This window comes from Macaca thibetana, chromosome 1, assembly GCF_024542745.1.
Source record: "Macaca thibetana thibetana isolate TM-01 chromosome 1, ASM2454274v1, whole genome shotgun sequence".
NCBI lineage: Eukaryota > Metazoa > Chordata > Mammalia > Primates > Cercopithecidae > Macaca > Macaca thibetana.
In genome coordinates, this window is record NC_065578.1 from 134,870,156 (window position 1) to 134,892,109 (window position 21,954).

Below are 21,954 nucleotides of genomic sequence, written 5' to 3' on the forward strand. Positions count from 1 at the left end.
CCCCGTCCCCCATACACACCCCATCCCCACCATACACACCCCATCCCCACCACACCCCGTCCCCACCACACACCCCGTCCCCACCACACTCACCCCGTCCCCACCACACTCACCCCGTCCCCACCACACACGCCCCGTCCCCACCACACACGCCCCGTCCCCACCACACTCACCCTGTCCCCACCACACACAGTCCCCACCACACACACCCCGTCCCCACCACACCCTGTCCCCACCACACACATCCGTCCCTACCACACACAGTCCCCACCACACACACCCTGTCCCCACCACACACATCCCGTCCAGTTTTTCTGCTTCATTTTTCACCACAGAGCCCGTAGCAATAAAATATACCTTGTATTTTCTTTTCATTGGCTATAAGCATTCAATACACGGTTGAATGAAGAAATAAATGAATCAATGAAAGATGGACCAGAGCTCAGCCATCTCCCAGTTTTTCTTCAGCAGGACCCCCTGCTATTATTGTCCCTGAGAACTTCTCACTGTGAGAGAGTCGGACATAAAACAAAATGTATTAAGTAATCCTTCATTTCTCCCACAAATGCCAGTGTGCACAAACTAAGCTAGCATCATTGCCAGGGAAATGAAAGACGGGGACACTGGAGATGGCCAGGTGTCCACAGCCCAGTCACAGTCCTAGCTTGGGCTCCCTGCCCCACATGGAGCACTGCCCTGGGTCTCCACAGCCCATAGCCAGACAGACCCTTCTCCTCACTTTTCCCAAATCAAGGCGTTTACCCAAGATGTTCAAAACTTAAACACTAAATCTCTAAATGGAAACTAAGAAGACCGACAGCACCAAGTGCTGTCAAGGACGCAGGACGACAGGAACCTGGCACACTTCTGATGGGAATGTAAATGCTGCACTCACTCTGGGAAAATGTCTGGCAGTTCCTAGCAACACTGAGCTTTCCTGCCCTGTGGCCCAGAGCTCCACCCCAGGGGTTTACCAGAAAGACTGGAAAATGTATGTACACACAATCTGTGCAAGTATGGAGATGCAGAGACCCCTGAATGAGAACAGGCAAACACTCTTTATTCCCAGATTGCTAAAGCAAGGGAATCAGCCGCCATCACTCATATTGGGTGGAGATGCCCAGGCTGGCAGAGGAGTGGGAGAGCTTCCAGATGAGACAGGGACAGCTCCAGGTGAGCCCGGATGGAGGCTGTGGCCTGGGGAGCTGGAGGCAGCTCACAGGAGTGGGCCTCCCATGGGATTGGTAAAAGAAGTGTCTGCCTCCATTTGTGCTGCTACAAGAGAATACCTGAGGCTGACTCATTTATAAGGAACAGAAGTTTATTGGCTCACAGTTCTGGAGATCGGAAAGTCCAAGGTTCAGGAACTGGCAGACTTGGGAATTCTGCCTCCAAGATGGTGCTTTGAACACTGGAGGGCAAGAGAGACACAAGCGGGCTAAACTCACCCTTTCATAACATTAACTCCACCCTTAAGAGTGGAGCCCTCACAGCCCAATCACCTCTTACAGGCCTTATCTCTTAACACTGTTAGAATGGCAATTCAATTTCAACATGAAGTTGGCACAGTGCCTCACGCCCCAATCCCAGCTACTTGCGGATAGGAGTTGAAGACTAGCATTTAAAAACAAAAAATTTTAAAAATTAGCATGCCCCTGTGGTCCCAGCTACTCGGGAGGTGGAGGTGGGAAGATCACCTGAGCCCAGAAATTCAAGACCAGCCTGGGCAATATAGTGAGACCCCCATTTCTACAAAAAGTTAAAAAAAGAAAAGAAAAAATTAGTCGAGTGTGATGACTCACACCTGTAGTTCCTGCTACTCACGAGGCTAAGGCAGGAGGATCACCTGAGCCCAGGAGGTTGAGGCTGTAGTGAGCTTGTAGTGTGTTTATGCCACTCCACTTCAGCCTGGGCAAGAGTGAGACCCTGTATCAAAAAAAAAAACAAAAAAACACCTCCCAACAACAATTGTGAGTTTGTTTCTCCTTGAAGGACTGGCTTTTAAATTCCATGGTCTTCCCTCTATAGTTTGGAAGATACATTTCCATTCTTTTAGAGATTATCTGAAAACTTTGATAAGCCTAGTAACAGATGCTAAAGTCAGTGTCCATGCCCTCCTTCCAACCAGGAGGAGGACTATAGAACACTGTAGGTTTGCGCACCTCTCTCCCAACTCACATGTGGCATCTTTTTTATAAACTCCAAAAGTAGGCATTCTAAGTAGAAGCTTCTAGATGTGGTGTTTTAGACATGCCCACAAATCGACCCTCCTGCCTATTCATTCCTTCTTCCATCACCAGCTTCCCCACAGGATCCCTTGCCAGAAGCCCAGACATGCCTTAGACGCTTTAGGCTCTGCTGGCAGCAAACTCAGGAGTGAGGATGGTTTCCTGGTATGAAAATGCCTTTAGTTTTTTTTTTTCTTTTTTGAGACAGAGTCTCATTCTATTGCCCAGACTGGAGTGCAATGGCACAGTCTTGGCTCACTGCAACCTCTGCCTCCTGGGTTCAAGTGATTCTCCTGCCTCAGCCTCCCGAGTAGCTGGGATTACAGGCATATGCCACCATGCCCAGCTAATTTTTGTATTTTTAGTAGAGACAGGGTTTCACCATGTTGGTCAGGCTGGTCTTGAACTCCAGACCTCAGGTGATCCACCTGCCTCAGCCTCCCAAAGTGCTGGGAATACAGACATGAGCCACTGTGTCTGGCCCCTCATTCTTGAAAGATGGATTTTTCTGGGTACACAATTATAGGCTATCACTATTTTCTCCCAGGACTTTGAAGATATTATTTACTTTCTTTCTGGCTTCCAATGTTGCTTTTAATAAACCACTTATTTTCTTCTTTCCAGATAATCTCTTTCTTTTCTGCCTTCTTTCAAGATCTCTTTGTCATGAGGTTCTGTACTTTCACCAAGACATGACTATTTGGTAGAGCTTCTTAACTATGCTGCTTGGGAGCCACTGGATTCCTGAACCTAAGGAGCAGGGGCTCCTATCGGTTTGGGAAAGTTCTCAGCCGTATTTCTCTGAATACTTGCCTCCACCCCATATTCTCTTTCCCCTCCTTCTGGAATTACTCGTAAATTGCGGATGCCATACTAAATTCTCCGTCTTCTTGTCTCTTACCCCATCTTATATTTTCCAGCTGCACTTTGGGGTCATTTCTTCAAACAGTTCCCAACTCTTCAGGAAACACACCATGGATTATTTTTTAGAATATTCTATTTTTATTTCAACAAGTTCTCTTTTTAATCTGCTTGGTCATTTTATAGTCTCTTGCTTCCTGTGCATAAATTGTTTTATTTAAATATATTAAACATCCTCATTCCATGTGATGTGTCTGCTTACTCTAGGATCAGAATATTGGTGTGTGTGCTTCTGTATGTCTTTCTGCTGGGCCTTGTTTATGGTACTGTGTGTGTGTGCGCTTACAATTTCTTTCCTGTACCTTAGCATGTTTTGATATCTTAAAAACAAAACAAAACAAAACAAAACAAAAAAACTTCCTCTGTTTTACGGCAGTCTCATTTAAAAAAAAAAAAAAAAATTCCACCTTCTGGCTGGGAGACTGCCCCTCCCAGACCAGCCAATCCTTACAGATAAGGGCCCAGCTGGGTGCACGCATCTGTGATGCAACCTCATCAGTCCAGAGCCCACCTCTATCTAGCCAGAGCACTCAGGCAGCCAAGGACCACTCCTACAGCTTGGAGCCCATGGAAATCACTCCAGCTCGCCGGCCACACACCTGCCCTACCTTGCCTTTCCTGGGGAAGCGCCAGGAAAGGTCTGGCAGAAGCTCTCCTGGGCTCCTGCCTCTCCTCTCAGGCTGCACTTGACTGACTGTCTCATACAAGAACACAGAACAGGGAGCTTGTCTCCTTGGGGATTAGAAGATGATGATGATGATGATTTTACAATGAACGTATACTTAGGATGTTTTCCATCAAAGGCCTGATTTGGAGGTGGGTTTCTCACAGTTTCTACACTGTCTGCTGGGCTCTGGAAATACTACCAACTGCAACTTCTCTTCTTTTTTATTTTTTCTTTGTTTTAAGACAGGGTCTTGCTCTGTTGCCCAGGCTGGAGCACAGTGGCACAATCACAGCTCACTGCAGCCTCAACCTCCTGGGCTCCACCATGCCTGGCTAACTTTTTTTTTTTTAAGAGACAGAGTCTTGATATGTTGCCCAGGCTGCTCTCAAACTCCTGGGCTCAAGCAATCCTCCTGCCTCAGCCTCCCAAAGATCACAGGCATGAGCCACCATACCCAACCTTACCTGGCTTTGAAAGGAAAATATAAGCATGCTTTCTTAAAGATGCACTATACACTGTGTTAAGTAAAACAACTCAGAAACAGAGAGTCAAACACCACACGTCCTGACTCATAAGCAGGAGCTGCCCAACAGGCAATGTGAGCTCAGAAAGTGGAAGGTAGAAGGCGGACATGAGGGACTCTAATGAGGGGTGGCAGGACAGGTGAAGGTAAGAAGCCCAGATTGCACCACCATGCACTATACCCACATAACACAACTGAACCTTATGCCTTGAATTCACACACACACACACACACACACACACACGCACACACGCTAACTTCCTATGTTTTTACAACATAAACTAAAGCAGACAGAAGAGCAGTGTGCAGTTTTGGAGCGGACGCACCAGCTCTCAGCAGACCCCAGTGCTCCTGAACGCAAAGCTCTGACCCTGCTGATGCGCTTTAGGCTTTAGGCCTGCTTCCAAGGTCCTAAAGGCCAGGCCTTTCTGAGAGGACTAAGGACATTTTGGTGAAAACTGATTTGGTTTGTATGACAGAGGGGCTCTTTTGTTGACTGATACTTTCCTTTTTAAAGACAGAGAAAAGGCTGGGCACAGTGGCTCATGCCTGTAATCGAGACCATCCTGGCCAACATGGTGAAACCCTGTCGCTACTAAAAATACAAAAATTAGCCAGGCATGGGGCATGTGCCTGTAGTCCCAGCTACCCAGGAGGCTGAGGCAGGAAAATCACTGGAACCTGGGAGGCGGAGCTTGCAGTGAGCCGAGATTGTGCCACTGCACTCCAGCCTGGGCAACAGAGCAAGACTCCATCTCAAAAAAAAAAAAAAAAAAAAAGGACACAGAAGAACACGGAATGTGTTTGATATGAACCAAGTATTTTGAGATCCTGACACCTGCAGAGACCTGAAGACACTGAGGGGGCACAGGATGGCTCAGGCAGCACCTCACTCTGGAGTGGCGTGCTTCCTTCCTGGCTCACCACCCAGCCACACCCACAGGACAGGCTAGGATGCTCCCAGATGCTGCAGCACTCAAGGAGGTCCTGCTGGGAATGCCAGGCAACCTCAGGCAGATGAGGGAGCCAGGGCACTTTGAGCTCGAGGCACAGACCCTCATTCCAGGGGTGCATGCCCCTCATGCAGGAGACACCAGCTCTTGGTGACACGGGCCACAGGCATCCACTCCTGGCTGAGCTGGAGAGAAAACTGGCCGGGAAGCTGATCAAATGTCTCCATGACAGTTTAAAGCAGCAGCCGGTGGGGCTGGAAAGGTTGCAGGGATGCTGGTCTGGAATCCATCCTGCACTGGGGACTTCCAGAGCATGACCTGTCCAAGAGGGGCTGAAGGCCACCGGCTCTCAGGACCCCAGGGGTCAGGGCCACCTAGTTGTTTCCTTGCCCACAGGAGAGCTTACCGCAGCAGGTGGGACTGGACAGCCCTCCTCTTCCCTCCAGCTGCAGCCACTTCCTCCCGTGCATCCACTCTACACCCTTCTCCGTGGTGATGGCAAACTACACAGCAGCTCAGAGCTGCCTTTAGACCCCTGGCCCTGAAAATGCCATGGCTGAAGGTTTCTAGAGAGCACCTGTGGCCCCCCAGGATGGCTGCACAGGCTCCTTGCCTGCTTGGCCCTCCGTGACCACCCTAAGGTCCAGCTTGGTGGCCCAAATGCCTGCCCCCCAGGCCCTGTGCCCTGCAGCCAACAGCTCACAGCCAGGGGGCTGTCCTTTGCAGACTCGGCACCCACATGCCCAGCCTGGGCCTCTGAGGCCTCCCCTGCTGGCCTGCAGCCATGCCAAGTGCTTCATCTGGTAGGTCTAGGCATTCTCAAGGGACAGCTGTTGCCAGGGTCGTCAGCCAGATCCCAGAAACTAAGCCCCCGCCTCCCTCTCCCCCAAATGAAACCAGAGCTCCCAAGGGGCTGCTTGTGGCTCACTCTTTAATAAATGCCCTGAAACATGGAGCTCACACTTCAGTGGGAAGGGGGAAGCCAGTGGGTGAACAGGAGGCTGCACCCCACGACTGACAGCAAGTCACTCTCACTGCAAACACAGGCAGTGCCGAAACCCAGCACACACATGCAGAACTCTGCCCTGCTGGCTCTTGAGCCCTGAGCTGGCCCTACCCCATGCTCCTGGAGGGCTCTGAGGAGGAACAGAGGTGGGGAAACATGGACAATGGGCACAGCCTTCCACAAGCCTCCAGCATGGGATACCTGGTGGCTCAGCCCTGTGTGCTCCTCCATGCACAGAAACCCACATGCCACCTGATCCAATGTCCCAGACCCCTCTAAACCACGCACAACCCCACCCTGAGACATGCTGGAAACAAGCACAGTGAAACAACTCCCAAAGCCGGAGCCCCAGCCCGCAGACCCTGGACACCGCCCAGCTTCCAGGCACAGGGACCAACCCCCCATGAGGCTCATGCTGGGCAGAGTGGGGTGCAAGGCACAGAAGCTGCCAGTGCTGGCCAGAGACACTGTCCCATCCTCCCAGACAACGCTGTGTGGAGCCACAATTGGGGCCCGGCGCCACCTGGAGCTCAGCACTCACACAGTGGGCTCCTCTGGGGCCACAGGAAGCCCAGTGAGAAAACAACCCACGTGCCTGGGGCCCTTGAGCATGGGCGGGGCCAGGCAGGGCACCTACAAGGAGGACTTTCCCAGATGGGAACCAGGGCTCCCACCCAGTAGGCACAGCAGACAGATGGAATGGGAAGACCCCCGACAGAGGACAGAGGCCCCAGGCCCCAGCCTCCCCATCAGCCTGCACCAGCCAAGGCTTCGGGCTACTTGGAAACTGTAGGCCACCAGTCTGGCACAGATGCGGCTAAGGCCACTTGAGCACCCTCAGAGGCTCTGATGTGCAGAGGACCCTTGATCTTCTCTGACCACAGCAGGGCCAGCCCCACGTTGCCCTGGCCGGCCCTGAACTTGCCCACAGTCTGTCCTGACGCAGTCAGCACCGTGGCACCGGGGGTGATGCCACTGGCAGGAAGGGGGTCCAAGAACCTGACAGGGAAGAGGCGCTTGCGGATGACGCCCATGTGGTGGGTGCGGGCTGTCAGCTCCTGGCCGATGTAGCAGCCTTTGGTGAAGCTCACGCCGTTCATGAAGGCCAGGTTGGACTCCAGCGGCAAGGCCACCCCAGGAGGCAAGTCTCCGACCCCCTCAGGAACGCCTGCAGGGATCGGAGGAGGGAAACCAGCAAGAACTGAACATCGTCTAGCCCTACCCATGCAATCCAGTCCTGCGCGCCCACCCTGCCCATACCTTGCAGGTATCGGTGCTGGTGATAATCCCACAGGTCCCCGAGCCGGCCCCCCGACACCAGGGCTGGGCCTTCGTCCTGGGTGAGGAGCCGCCACCCCATGCGTGCTGTTCGCGGGTCGCGGATGAGGATGGCAGCAGCCCCTGCACTCTCCTGCAACGGTGCATTCCCGCAGGCCTCAGGGGAACTGGGCAACACTGCCCACACTCGCAGCTCCGGGTGCGGCTCCACCGTGACCTTCCGCCGGATCCTGTACAGCGCGAGGTGCTTCTGCAGTGCGCCCTGCACGGAGCTGTCACACTCCAGGAGAAAGCCAGACACCTCCTCCGAGTGTTCCTGGAGCCTGCAGGGAGAGAGGCAGGGGTGCATGCCAGCTCACCAAGTGCGTGGGCCAGAAAGGGTTGCATGACGGAGCTAGCCTTACCCGGGCAGAGGAGTACACCGTGGACCAACGCAAGGAGGCCTGCCCTCAGCCACAAGGGACTGCACCTTCAAGGCAACCGCCTGGGTCACCACAAGCAGGGAGCCACGCCACAGCGAGCCACGCCCATAGCCATAGCCACAGCTAGATGTGAGCACCATGGAGAACAGCGCAGAGTGCCGTGCCCACAGCAATGCCAGGATACGTGCAGACAACGCACATCAGGCCAGGCAGGGCACACCTGGACCAGCGCATGGAGAGCCCTGCCCACAGCCACGCGGAGCTGCGCCTCCAGAGCTCTCCTCTAAGCAGGCAGAGACAAGCTCACAGGGGCTAGCGCAGACAGACCCTGTTTGCCCAGGGACTGGCAGAACTACAATAGCCTGCCCAAGGGCATCGTCTGGAGTAGTCCCAAAGCCTAGGGAAGAAATGACAACAGTCCACTGGATGCGGGAGCAGGGACGGGCAGGGCCCCACAGAGGAACGGTATGCACAGCCACTGAGAACCAGACCTGCCTGTTCCAGCCCAGGGAAGCCATCGAGGAGCCCGAGGGTCCTAAGGTGGGCAGGAGGGAGGAGCAAGGAGCCCAGGAGGAGGTCAGGGAGGTACAATATGCCTGAGGACCACTCTACCTATGTCCACCACCTGCCTCCCCAAGTCAAGTCTCAGAACCCAACCCCAGAGCCATTCTGACCTGCACTCCAGGCAGCCCTCCTCAGAGGATTTGGGCAGGCACCACACGAATGACCCCTGACCAGATGGATGGTGGGGAGAGGAGAGGCCCGGGCAGTGTGGGGCATGTCAGGTGGGGGGCACTAAGTGGAGATACCTCGGGTGCAGCCACCTCCATGGCTAGGGTTGATTGCAGGTGTGGACTGCACAAGGCTTCACAGACCGGTGAGAGCTGAGACAGGGAGGTAATAAGACCCCCAGAGGGCCTGCCAGAGAGGAGCCCACAAGCTGGTGGCCCAGCCCCTTCCAGCCAGAAGAGGGCTCAGTCCTTGCCAGCCGCCCAGAGCTTCAGGTGCCAAGTGGGGGCCTGCTGCCCTCATCTCTGCAGTCTCACTCTACCCTGTGATCATGCCCACATGCCAGCAGCCACAGAGAATGTTCACACTCATCACCCAGAACCAGTGGGCACAGGTCTCACTGAGGACCCTGATGCAGGGAGGGTGGGCATAGCCAGCTGTGACAGCCAGTGGAGCTGGCCCGCCCTCCAAGACAGTGGTCACAGGACATCAAAAACAACACTGGCAAGGGAGGGGAACATACGTCATTTACACACGTGGGGCTAAGATGATGGGAGGAACAGCAAGGACAGCACAGAGGGGCAGCCGCAGGTGTGGTGCAAAAAGGTCACCACGCCACCAGGGAAACACAGGCAATGTGTCCCAGACAGACACAGTGGCAAACCCAAACGCTGGCCAGCACGAGGAGAAACCAGGTCACTGGCATGCTGCTGGTGTGGAGGCAAAACGGGCGTCCCTCTGGAAGACAGGGTGCAAGTCCTCACAATATCAAACAAGCAACTACCCCGTGACCTGGCTCTCTCACTTCCGGGCATGGATCACTGAGAAATGAACACTGCAGTTCACACAAAACCTGCTGCAGCAAAAGCTCACAGCAGCCAGCTCTACTAGTAATGGCCAAAAGGGGAGAATCAAGGTGCCACCACACGACAGGGGACTTCTCAGCAAGTACAGGGAGCCGGAGATGGACAGAAGTGGGTGGATCTGAGGGCACTATGGTGAGGGAAAAGGGTAAGGCCAAAAAATAACAGGCCGGTGCATCCATCTATGACACTCCTGAAATGACACAATTTTACAGCTGGAGAACAGGTTTCTGGGTGTTGGGGGTGCCCATTCAGGGGCAGGAGTAGGAAGCCGCATGGGCCTGATCATGGCCACAGGTATTCGCACGTTAGAAAATCGCAGTTATACACATGCATGCACACACGCACAAAGTAAGACACGCAAATCCAGAGACCCCAGATGTGCCCTGTGTGTGCAATCAGGGGAACTGGGGAGGGGTCTATGCGATCTCCTCCCACAGGTTTTTTTTTTTTGCAACTTCCTGCAAATCTATAATTATTTCAAAATAAGAAGTGGGAAAAAAAAAAAAAGGAGCTTCCCCTGCAGAGGTGTCCGAGCACTACAAGAGGGAAGGCAGCAGGCAGTCCTTTCATCCCAGCCATCTGACATCAGCAAGTTTTTAACCACACGCATGCGTATTTGTATTTTTAAAGTCTACATTAGGGTCAGCAGACAAAGATGGACTAAAACACAGGTGAGCAGGGGACCCGGGCGGAGGGACAGATGTGAGGTCATGGGCACAGGGTGCTGGGCACTGGACAGGCAGGGAGGAGCTGAGCAGCACCAGGCAGAGTAGAGGGACAAAGTAAGGGGACTAGAGTGGAGCTGAGGGATCGCAGGTCCAGGGTCTAGTAAGCTGGGCACACAGGCACAGGGGAGGCCGCAGAGTCCTACAGGGCAAGGGCAGGAGCTGGGGCAGGACAGGCAGGGTGGGGCCAGGGTACCCCATGGGTCCATCAGTCGAGAGTGGAGCCCAGAGAAGATTAAGCTGAGGGCCCCTGCACTCTGAGGTGGGGCTGGCTCAGTTGCCCGCCTTGGCTGGAACCCCCACCCATGCTGAAATCCCCTGCTGCCCCCATCTGCTGAGCACTCCCTGGCCTCCCACAGGGTGGATGTCCTCACAGGACCCAGGTTCTGGGGTCAAGGGCACTTTCCAGCCCTCTGTGCCGGTGACTGTCTACCAAGCAGCTTCTCAGGACCAACTGAGCTGGGACATGACCCCCAGGCCCACCCCAACCCCTGCCACACCTGAAGACTGCCAGGAGACTAGCTGCAAAGGAGAGCCCTGGCCTGGGGAGCTTTCTCAGCCTCATCGTTATCCATGGTGGGGGCTGTCCAGATGCTGAGCAGCACCCCTTGCCTGTACCACATCCCATCATGACAACCAAAAATATTTCCAGATACCGCCGAGGGGCGCAGGGGACAGGGTTGCCAGAGAAAATACAGGGCACCTGGTTAAATCAGAATTTCACATCAACGACCAATGACTTTTTTAGTGTACCCCAAATACCGCACAAGATGTACGTACAAATCATCCGTCGCTCGTCTGAGATGGACCTGGGTGTCCTGTGCTTTTGTTCGCTGAGCCCAGAAGCCCCGGTGGGAGTAAGGGTGCAGGAAGTGGAGGGAGGTCAGGGGTGGCTCTGGCCCAGCCAACTGAGAGAAAGGGTCCCCTAGCCATCAGACCCAAGGGTTTCCGGTCATGTTCAGGAAAACACTGCCCTGGGGCCCGGCCTGACTCCTTCCCTTCTCTCTCCTTCCTCCTCCCCAGGCCACCAGAGGCCTGACAAGTCTCTCCTGCCCCTCAGTGCTGGGCAGACACAAGGCCACAGCCCTGACACTCTTGGGCCTGCTGAGCCCTGCACTGAGTCCACATCCTTGCCCCGGCCAGATCACAGCACGGCCACTGGACCACAATCCTACCTGCGACGTGACCCTACAGCCTCTCTCTGCCTCCTACATGAAGAGAGATCAAAACCAACTGACAGAAAAGGACCCCAAGGAGGCCAGGCATGGTGGCTCATGCCTGCAATCCCAATACTTTGCAAAGCTGAGGCAGGAGACTCGCCTGAGCCCAGGAGTTCAAGACCAGCCCGAGCAACATAGTGAGATCTCAACTACCTGTAGTCCTGGCTACTTGGGAGGCTGAGGTGGGAGGATCACTTCAGCCCAGAAGTTTGAAGGTACAGTGAGCTACAACTGTACCACTGCACTCCAGCCTGGGCGACAAAGCAAGGCTCCATCTAAAAAAAATGCTGGCGCGGTGGCTCAAGCCTGTAATCCCAACACTTTGGGAGGCCGAGACAGGCAGATCACAAGGTCAGGAGATTGAGACCATCCTGGCTAACACAGTGAAACCCCGTTTCTAATAAAAAAAATACAAAAAACTAGCCGGGCGTGGTGGCGGGCACCTGTAGTCCCAGCTACTCGGGAGGCTGAGGCAGGAGAATGGCGTAAACCTAGGAAGCGGAGCTTGCAGTGAGCTGAGATGCGGCCACTGCACTCCAGCCTGGGCGACAGAGCGAGAGTCCATCTTAAAAAAACAAAACAAAAAAAAAATTAGCTGTCAAGCTATGAAAAAACATGGAGGAATCTAAACGCATTATCACTAAGTGAAGGACACCAATGTGAAGAGGCTACAGATGCATGAGTCCAACTACAGGACATTCTGGAAAGCGTGAAACTATGGAGACACTAAAAACATCAGTGGTGGCCAGGAGTTATGGGAGATGGATGGATGGGCAGGGCACAGAGGATTTCAGGGCAGTGACACTACTGTATGTGATGCTACAATGGTGGACATGTGTCATCATACATTTGCCTAACTTATGAACGCACCAAGCCAAGAGTGACCCTCATGAAAACTATGCACTCCAAGTGATGATGGTACGTCAACAGAGGTTCATCAATTGTGGCGAAAACAGCACTCTGGTGGGGGATGTTGATGATAGGGGAAGTTGTGGGGTAATATGGGAAATCTCTGCACATTCTGCTGTTTTGTTGAGAACCTAAAACTGCTATAAAAAGCAACTCCCATTAAAAGACAACAACCAAAAAACTATAGCTTCATCTGAAAGAAGGCACTACATCCAGGAAACAAGAATAGGGGACTTTAAGGAAGCAATGGTTCAGCAAGTATCAGAGTTGAAATAAAAAATCTTACAGTCAGAAAAAACCCACAGAGGAATGATGGGCAGGGAATGACCAGAGAAGCAGGAACACACGGAGGCTTCCAGCAAGAGGTGGCCCCTGACCTGTAGGCTGCCCTCTCCCCAGAGGAGTGACCAGAGAGGGCAAACCACAGAGAGAGAGGTCAACAGCCAACAGCAGCCCGACAAGGAAAAGAGTGTAACCTCATGAACTGAACTAAACGTGCCCAATGAGCGCAGCCCTAAGCCCACCCATGCCACAGAGTTGGGAGGGGTGGCATCTGGACACCTGTCGCCCACCACCCCTGGGGAGCCAATTGAGGAGGTGACCTTGTCGTGTCCTTCTTCCAATGGCTGAGGAGAAACAGGGCCATGAATTCCAACAGAACTGAAGCTAGAGGGTTTCAAGTATTATTACACGGATGCTGAATCCCATGGAGGATGGTCCTGCCCCACCCAACCCCTCAGAGTGGAGCTCCCTAGCCTATGACTTTGTGTCACATCTCAGAAGCGAGACCAGAGGTGGATGATATCACCCTTCAGTGCTGAGCTGGGGAAGAACAGAGCCACCTCCAGTACCCTCAGCACTCAGAACAGTGGCGGACACACCAGACACCCAGCACAAGCGAAGAAAATTAACTCCTCCTGCAGACCTCGAGGACAGAGACCACTACAATGAGAGCAAATAGAAAGCCACAGAAAAGCCACCAAGCATATGCTTGGTAAGGGGAACTGGGGCCCAACAGATCTACAGACAAGCTCTAGACTAGGCAAGAAAGGATGAATAGGAAAAAACCCTGAGACGCAGAAAGGACAGACAGTTGACCCTTGAACTATGCAAGGGCTAGGGGCACTGGTCCCCACACAGTTGAAAACCCACCTTTAAGCTTTGACTCCCCAAAGGCTTAACTACTAACAGATTCCTGTTGACTGGAAGCCTTATGTATAACATACGCAGTCAAGTTGCACATATTTTCTATGTTTTATGCTATTATATACTGTATTACAATACGGTAAGCTACAAATCCCAGAAAGAAAATCCTAAGGAAGAGGAAATGCAGTTCCTCTTCACTGAATGGAAATGGATCACCATAAATGTCTTCATCCTCATGGTCTCCATGTTGAGTAGGCTGAGAAGGAGGAAGGAGAGCAAAGGTTGGTCTTGCCGTCTCAGGGTGGCAGAGGTGAAGGAAAATCCATGTATAGGTGACCTACGCAGTGCAAAGTCAGCTGTACTTTATACCACAGAACAATTATTAAGAATAGGAATTCAATAGAACTAGGACTCAAAGGGAAAAGAATAAAAGAGGACTATAGAAATATGGAAGGGAATTTGGGGACCAAAAACAACATCACTGTAAGGCTAACATGTGAACAGCACAGTACTGACATAGAAGGCTCAAAATAATCAAAGACTATAGTTCTTAAGATGAAGAAATTAAAGTAGCTAGACAAAATGTAATGAATACGTAAGACAAACAATGATGACTACATCTCTGAACTGGGACATGAAGATTTAAGCCTATTGAGCTAGGGTGGGCACACTTTTTCTGTAAAGGGCCAGTGAATAACTTAGGCTTGAGGGCCACACTCATGCCACAACTCTGCCACTCTAGGCAAAAGCAGCCCCAGGCCGGGTGCAGTGGCTCATGCCTGTAATCCCACCACTTTGGGAGGCCGAGGGGAATGGATCACCTGAGGTCAGGAGTTTGAAAACAGTCTGGCCAATATGGTGAAACTCTGTCTCTACTAAAAACACAAAAATTAGCCAGGCATGGTGGCAGGCACCTGTAGTCCCAGTTACTCAGGAGGCTGAGGCGGGAGAATCTCTTGAACCCTGGAGGCAGAGGTTGCAGTGAGCCAAGATTGTGCCATTGCACTCCACCTGGACAACAAAAGCAAAACTCTGTCTCAAAAAAAAAGCAGTCCCAGACCACATGGAATCCAATGGGCGGGGTTCCCAGAGAGTTTTATTATAAATACAGGTAATGGGCTGAGTCTGACCTAAGGGCCATATTTCACCAACTCCGGTTCTACATTTAAAGAGCGCACTAAATGCCCAGCAATGTGATATGGAAAAAGACCAAACTAAGACACATCAGCAAGACATTTCACGACATCAAAGATAAAGAAAAGTTTCGAAAAGCTTACAGAGAAAAACACAGTTCACATACAAATAAGAATGGCACTAGACTTCTCAGAAAAGCTGGCAGCGAGAAAACAAAGTTGTGATGTGAACATTCTCGGTGACAATTTCCAAGATAGATTTTCACACCCAGCCAGGATATCAGGTAAAGCCACTGGCAGAGACACAATGAGTCCAAAAATTCACCCCACGTAGCTCAGGAAGTCATTAAAAAGGTGTCCATCCCCTGAAACCAAAACACAGGAGTAAGCTGAAGAGGACAAGAACAGGAGAGACAGCAGGCAGGCGGCCGCGAGCCAGATCCACTTCACCCGGGGGAGGTTTCAGGGATCCAGGTCCCTAGAAGCTGGGCAAGGGAAACCCCAGGCTGTAAGCTGTCACGGCCCTGACCCGGCATGAACATCACTGACAGTCGTGATATCAGCACAGATGACAGAACCAAATGCCAGTGTGACCAGCAATGGTGAGATCTGGGAGGGGACACAGAGAAACACAAGGTAAACAGAACCCACGAGTGTCACCACAAGCTGTCACTCAGAAACACAGCTCTGCCACCAGGCGGGGGCCCTGAACCCCTTGTCCCTGCGGAGGGAGAAGGGTCACCAGGTGGCCCACTTGGGAGGTGCCCACCTAGAGATGCCTCTGCTCTGACATGGTAGGCGGGCACCCAGGCCTCCCCTGGATGAGTCGCTGAACCATCCCTGGGTGTCGAGCCGAGTCCTCCTCTGGGTGCTGGGCCCTGGGTGAGCTTCCCCTGGGTGTCTATCCCAAGCGGAATCTCCTGGGTGCCCGACCCTGAGTGCCAGTCGCCGGCCCACCCGCCCTTGAACTTCCACCCCATCCCGGCCCTCCCCAGGTGCCCACCTCCCACGCCTTCTGCAGGCCCCGGGCGCCCGCCTTTCCCCTGGGTGCCGGTCCCTGGCCACTCCCCTGGGTGCCCGCCCCCTAGCGCCCTCCTAACACGCGCTCACCCGTACAAGATAACATCATAGAGCGTCCGGCCCTGCACGTTCAGGAAGTGGGCGTAGCCCGCGCGCGCAAGAGGCGGGGCCCCCCCGGCCGCGGGACCCGGAAGCGGCAGTTCATTGGTCAGCAGCCCTAGCAGGAAGGGCGCCGCGTCGGGGCCGCGCACGCGCAGCAGGGTGCGCCCATCCAGCCGGAAGCAGGCCCAGGTCGCTGCGGCCGTTGGGTCGCCACCAGGACTGCGGAAGCTGTGGGCCAGGCGGCACCTTGGGGCCGCGCGCAGCCACCAGCGCCAGGCCGGGCCGCCGCGCCCCGGAGCCGCGCCTCGAAGCAGCGCCGCGGCCGCCATCTTGGACAAGAGTGCGGCAGCGGGAAGGGCCCACGGAAGCAGGAGGGGCGGGTGCCACAGCGGCCCCTGGCGGCGGCCGCCGGAGGGAGGCGGGAAGGGGCGGGCGCAGAGTGCGTGCGTGAGGGGTGAACGAAACGTGCGTGCTTGAGGGGAGGAGCAGTGCGAGTCGGGGCCAACAGAGCGTGCATGCGTGAGGAGCAGGTCCGCCCGGGCTGGAAGGGGCGGGCGGGACGAGCGTGCATGCTGGGTGGGTGGGGCATGCGTGGGGGGCGGAGCATCGTGCGCGGGGGGTGTTTCGGGGCGGGGGCTCGACCTATCCGTCAGCACGTAGGCTCCACCCTCGGCAGGTAACGAGATTTCTGCCCACCTCTTAAGCGCCTTCTTGTGTCCTATTCGGGGCATGCCTCGCTTTCACCCACCCGTGTCGGGCACCGCCACCCATCTCGAGAACCTCTTCATCCTCCCAACCTGAAACTCCCTGTTAAACACCCACTTCCCAGCCCCATTGTACCCTCTGGTTCCATGAGCATGCCTCCTCTAGGGACTTTACAGGAGTAGAATCCTACGGGATTTGTCCTTTGCGACGGCTTATTTAACTCAGCATAGTATTCTCAAAGTCCATCCACGGTCTAGCATGTGTCAGCATTTTTTTTTTTTTTTTTTTTGTGAAGACAGGGTCTTGGTTACGTTGCCCAGGCTGGTCTCAAGCTCCGGAACTCAAGCAATCCTCCCGCCTCAGCTTCTTGAGTAACTGGAACTACAGGCGCGAGCCACCAGGCCAGCTAATTTTTGTATTTTTTTGTAGAAATGGTCTCCCCATGTTGTCCAGGCTGGTCTTGAACTCCTGGGCTCAAGTGATTCACTGGCTTCGGCCTCCCAAAATGCTGGGATTACAGGCGTGAGCTACTGTGCTTGGCCACTTTCTCTTTTTATAAGGGTACCTATTAGTTTGCCAGCTGTCCACGTGTGATTGTTGTGTCATTTTTTCTTCTTTATTTGCTGGACAATTGGGGCATCAGCTGCAGGTGGCAGGAGGCTCCATCCCCAAGTGACTCCACGGATAAGGACAGGCACCATCCAGCCCACAACCCCTCCACACCCCTAATCAATGCGACATGACGAGACACAATCACAGCTTCCAATCACATCCTTGGTAACTTCCGCTTTTTTCAGGCCAGGGTCACCCCTGTCATGTGTCTATAGTCCTCTTTAGTGCAGGACTCCAAGCTCCCACGGAGCCCAACCTGTCCTGCAGGACGTCCTTCCGATGATTCTTGTCTTCTCTTCACAGCTGAACTCACAGAGGACAATTTAGGCAGGAACCGCACACTGCTATGACATATCCACCCCACTGTGCTTTCTTGAGGAGTGATGTCCCATGCCCCCGCTGAGCAGCCCTGTACAGTGGCCACTTTCCCTGGTAGTAAGTGATGCATCTACAAGGTGGCCCCAGCAGCCTTCAGCCCTAGAGTCTGCCCTAGTCCAAGCCATCCCCGTCTTTCTGGCCTCCATGGGCCCGTGCACCCTGTTGCATTCCTCTCTCCATAGTCCTCAACTCAAAGCACCAAAGAAACCTTACTCAATGTGTCTTTATGGTGCAGAGTCCCGGCAAGCAGAGGTCTTTGTGTAGCTGTTGAATAAAAAAATTCCTCGTGATGCATAGTAACATCAGTGAGGAAGACTGCACCAAGGCGCATCATGTGGTGTGGGGCCCTGCCTGGCAGCCTTGGTGGAGATGGAGCTCAGCCCCAATACAGCAGGGAAGGGGGTGGAGAAGCCGAGGAGCAGCGTGGGGTCAGTGGGTGGGAATGACTAAGGAGACATCAGGCTGAGGGGTCTGGCTAAACCCACCTCACAGGGTCCTTGCTCTAGGCAGGCAGGGTGATCAGACGTCACCAGGGGACGGTGGAGGATGAGGGACCCAATCAGATGTCATGGAGGGTGAGATATCCAGGGTGTGGTGTTCTGGCTAAACTGATTCAGTAGGGCTCTTACTAAAACTGGATTTTCCAAGCAAGTGCCCACACATGGGCCTAGGAGAAGGTTCCGGATCCTGGCCGGAGTTTGGCCAAGCAGAGAATCCCTGCCATAGCTCCCTGCCGTGTCTCGAGGGCCTGGCCAGCACCCAGCATGCCTTAGGGGCTCAGGTGACATTGAGCAGTCAGCGAATTCCCGCAGGCCCTGGTCATGGCCACGGAGGCCCTGCCGTTAGTCCACTCCCTTCACTGCAGCCTCCCTGGAGCTCCTACTTGCCCTTCTGAACCCTCCTCACAGCATCCCCACCTGCCCCAAGCCCTGTGAGGCCCTGGATCCCTGCCTGCCCAACCAGGCGAGGGTCAGGGCATGGTGAGGGGCCTGGAGAGAATCAGCCGGGTCCCCCAAGGTCCCTGGGCCTCAGTCCCCCGCCAGCCGCCAGCTTCCTGACTGAGATAGGCCAGGCCTAGAATGTGCTCCCTAGCCACTGGCTGTAGCCACCACCCCTTCCTCTGTCGGAGCCTGGCGTTCCTGAGGGTGACCCGGTATCCCCCCGCCCCCCGCCCCGGGCAGCCCCATATGGACAGAGCGGAAGGCAGGCAGGATGAAACCTGGGGCAGGGGGTGGCGCGGACAACACTCACAGGCGGGGGTCGAATTCCTCTAGCCTCACGTCAGCCTGGTCCTCAGCCAGAGGAGGAATTTGCTTCCACCCCTGCACAGGCAGCAGGAAAGGCGTGTGGCAACCTGGTGCCCCGGGCCAGGCCCAGTGGCTTCCAATCCGTCCTGCCTAGGCCCCTCACCACAAAGAAGCCGCCACCACCATCAGGGGCTCCTTCAGTTCAAATGGACTCAAAGGAAACAAAAGAGAGCTTTCAGCTCCAGAATCCCAGGGGCCACTTTCCAGTGCCAGAGCCATGTGAGGCCATAGCTCCAGGCCACCTCCAAGAAGCCTTCCTGGACCCTCTACGCCAGCCTGGCCAGCCACCGGGGCTGCTATTCCCCTTATCAGCAGGCAGGGGACTGGGGCCTGGCACCAGGGGGAGGAAACCCCGCCCCTGTCCTGGCTTCAGGGACCAGGCTGCAGCTGGGGCCAGGGGAGTGAGAACTGGAAAATGTCTGGGCATAGGGGTGGCAGCCCCTGCTTCCCAGGTACCGTGGGGGTCGGGGGAAGGTGGTTTCCTGTTATTCTCGCCTCAGGGCTTCCTCCCTTCCTAGAGGAAGGAGAGCGCCGCTGCCCTATTCTGGGGGAGTCTCTGAGCAGCTGGCCCCTCACCCCACTATGCACACCCATGAGCAGCCGAGAGTTTTGGCTGAGGTTGTGGAAACGGATGGAGGTGAGACGTGAAGTCCCATCCCGCCAGCCTGCTCCAGCACCGCCTGCTCTGGCTCTGTCCTGCTGTGTATATGGCTGGGCCCACCAGTGACTGGCCCCCCTGCCAACCTGCCCTAGAGCTCAGAAGATGCAGGACAGAGGAGGGAGGGGGACTGTGGTATCAGCAATGCCAGGCTCAGCTCATCACCATCGTGGCCACCCCAGGTGGCTGGGGAAACCAAGGCATGGGTTTTCTAAAAGTGACTGATAAGCGCCAGGAGTGTGGGATGGGTTTAGCCTTTGGGGGTCTGCAGACTGGAGCAACTTAGATACCACGTCCCGCTGTAGTGGGAGACGCCAGCCCTGCTTGGTGGTGTGGGGCTCAGGCATGACATTGTGGGAATGTCCAGATTATCAAGGACTCGGTCTTAGAGGGAGGACTAGCAGATGGCGTGGAGGCTGGGGCTTGCACAGCCTTTCCTGGCTAAGGCCATGCTGCTGGGAGGGTGTAGTAACAGAGCCTAAGCCCACCAGCAGATGCTCACAAACCTGACATGGCCCACCTACCCCCAAGTCTCCAAGAAGAGAGGTCTGTCCCCAGGGTCCCGTCTCCCCTTCTCTTGTGACAATCCAGCTTCCCAGGGGGCATATACCCTCTAATACCAGCAGAATTGTCCCCTCAAAACTCCTGTGTTGAACTCCTAACCTCCAAGAACTTTAGAATGTGGCTATAATTGGAGACAAAGCCTTTAAAGAGATGATTAAGTTAAAATGAGTTCATTGGGGTGGGTCCTAATCCACGGTGGCTGGTGTCCTTAAAAGAAGAGGAGATTAGGACACAGATGCACACAGAGGGACAGCCGTGTGAGAACACAGCGGGGAGATGGCATCCATGGGCCAAGGAGGAAGGCTGCAGGAGGAACCAGGCTTGCCCACACCTTAATCTTGGCCTTCCCTTCTAGGACTGTGAGATAATCAGTGTCTGTTGTTTAAGGCACCCAGTGCATGGTGTGGTGTTATGGCAGTCTCAACAGGCACACCCTCCAGGTTAGAGATCATTTCCAGTTTCCCTCAAAGCTGGGGTGCCCTTTGAACAGCTCTGGCTGAGGGATGTGTACTAGCCAGGGTTCTCCAAAGAAACAAAACCACAGGAAATATAGACATAGATACTATATACTATTTTTATATCTATATTTAGATATATAGCCAAAGACTAAAGTTTCCCAAAGAAGAAGCAGTTCTGCCTCCAGTCCACCTGTGATGGCTAATTTTATTTACTTTGAGACAGAGTCTTGCTGTGTTGCCCAGGCTGGAGTGCAGTGGTGCAATCACAGCTCACTGCAACCTCTACCTCCCTAGCTCAAGTGATCCTCCCACCCCAGCCTCCTGAGTAGCTGGGATCACAAGTGCACACCACCACGCCCAGCTGCTTTTTAATTTTTTGTAGACATGGGGACTGTGTTGCTCAGGCTGGTTTTGAACTCCTGGGCTCAAGTGATGCTCCCACCTCAGCCTCCCAAGGTGCCGGGATTACAGATGTGAGACAGTTCCTGGCCTGTGATGGTTCATTTTATGTGTCTATTTGACTGGGCCACAGGGTTCCCAGATATGGGGTCACACATTATTCTAGGTATGTCTGTTTGGGCATTTCCAGATGACACTAAGATTTGAATAGATGGGCTGAGGAAAGCAGATTGGCCTCCCAATGTGGGTGGCCTCATCTGATCAGGCAAAGGCCTGAACAGAACAAAAGGTGGAGGAAGGGTGAGCCATGCACAGTTGCCCAGCATGGCTGGACACCATGGCCCCCCACCACAGGGACCTGGCCTCCCCCGTGACGGCACCACCAGCAGCACAGCCCCAAACCCTTCCTGTCTTGGAGAGGCTCCTGGTGTGTCCCCACTGGAGTGGACACCTGTTGGGGATGGTGTTTGCTTTTCTTCCCTGAGGCTGCACTTTCAGCATTGCTGTCCGTGGCTCCATGAGTCGGGGGTCACCTGGGGCCAGAGGTCCGCCAGGCAAGCCCCAGAAAGGAGAGGGACGCAGTTTGCAGTTGGCATCTGCCTGGAGTCGGGCTTAGGTGAGACTCAGGGCTCAGCCCGGGCTTGAGTCTTGGCTGGGGGACAACACGGAGAGAGGGGTATGCAGCCCAGGAGGGGCAGCCAGCCAGGCTGCACCAGGCCTAAGGGAGGCTGGGGGATAGCCAGTCACCTGGAGTGTGCTGCAGGGGCTAATGAGCCCCCTGGCCCCTCGCCAAAGCCACCCCTGCAGGCTCTGGCCGACGTCCTGGTCATGACCGGGCCTGAGACAGCCACCCTCCATCCACTGAGCTGCGGCCCAACCTGAGGCTCTGAGTGTGTTCTTTCTTTCTCACCATCAGTGCACTCCACCCAGTCCCACCCACCCCTGCCCCCGGCACGCTGCCTGGCACTGAGCAGGCCCCGAGTGTTGTCTGACAAGCTACAGGGGCTCGCCTGTGACCATACTCC

At 54.5% G+C, this 21,954-nt stretch overlaps 1 protein-coding gene across 1 annotated transcript; it reads right to left on the bottom strand.

Annotated features, from left to right (window-relative positions):
* Window positions 1-347: 347 nt before the first annotated feature.
* IBA57 (iron-sulfur cluster assembly factor IBA57) lies at window positions 348-16,180 on the bottom strand. Its single transcript, XM_050758302.1, has 3 exons — window positions 15,837-16,180; window positions 7,559-7,899; window positions 348-7,466 (listed from the first exon to the last, which is right to left on the bottom strand). Exons 1-3 carry the CDS (start codon window positions 16,175-16,177, stop codon window positions 7,075-7,077), a joined length of 1,074 nt encoding a protein of 357 aa, XP_050614259.1. The 5' UTR covers window positions 16,178-16,180; the 3' UTR covers window positions 348-7,074.
* Window positions 16,181-21,954: the final 5,774 nt, after the last annotated feature.

Excerpts from the sequence above, each read along its gene's own strand:
- IBA57 (XM_050758302.1), bottom strand. The coding sequence starts at position 16,177 with ATGGCGGCCGCGGCGCTGCTTCGAGGCGCGGCTCCGGGGCGCGGCGGC. Across the intron at positions 7,900-15,836 it reads TATGATGTTATCTTGTACGG|GCTCCAGGAACACTCGGAGG; the intron begins GTGAGCGCGTGT and ends CTCTCCCTGCAG. Across the intron at positions 7,467-7,558 it reads CCAGCACCGATACCTGCAAG|GCGTTCCTGAGGGGGTCGGA; the intron begins GTATGGGCAGGG and ends CGATCCCTGCAG.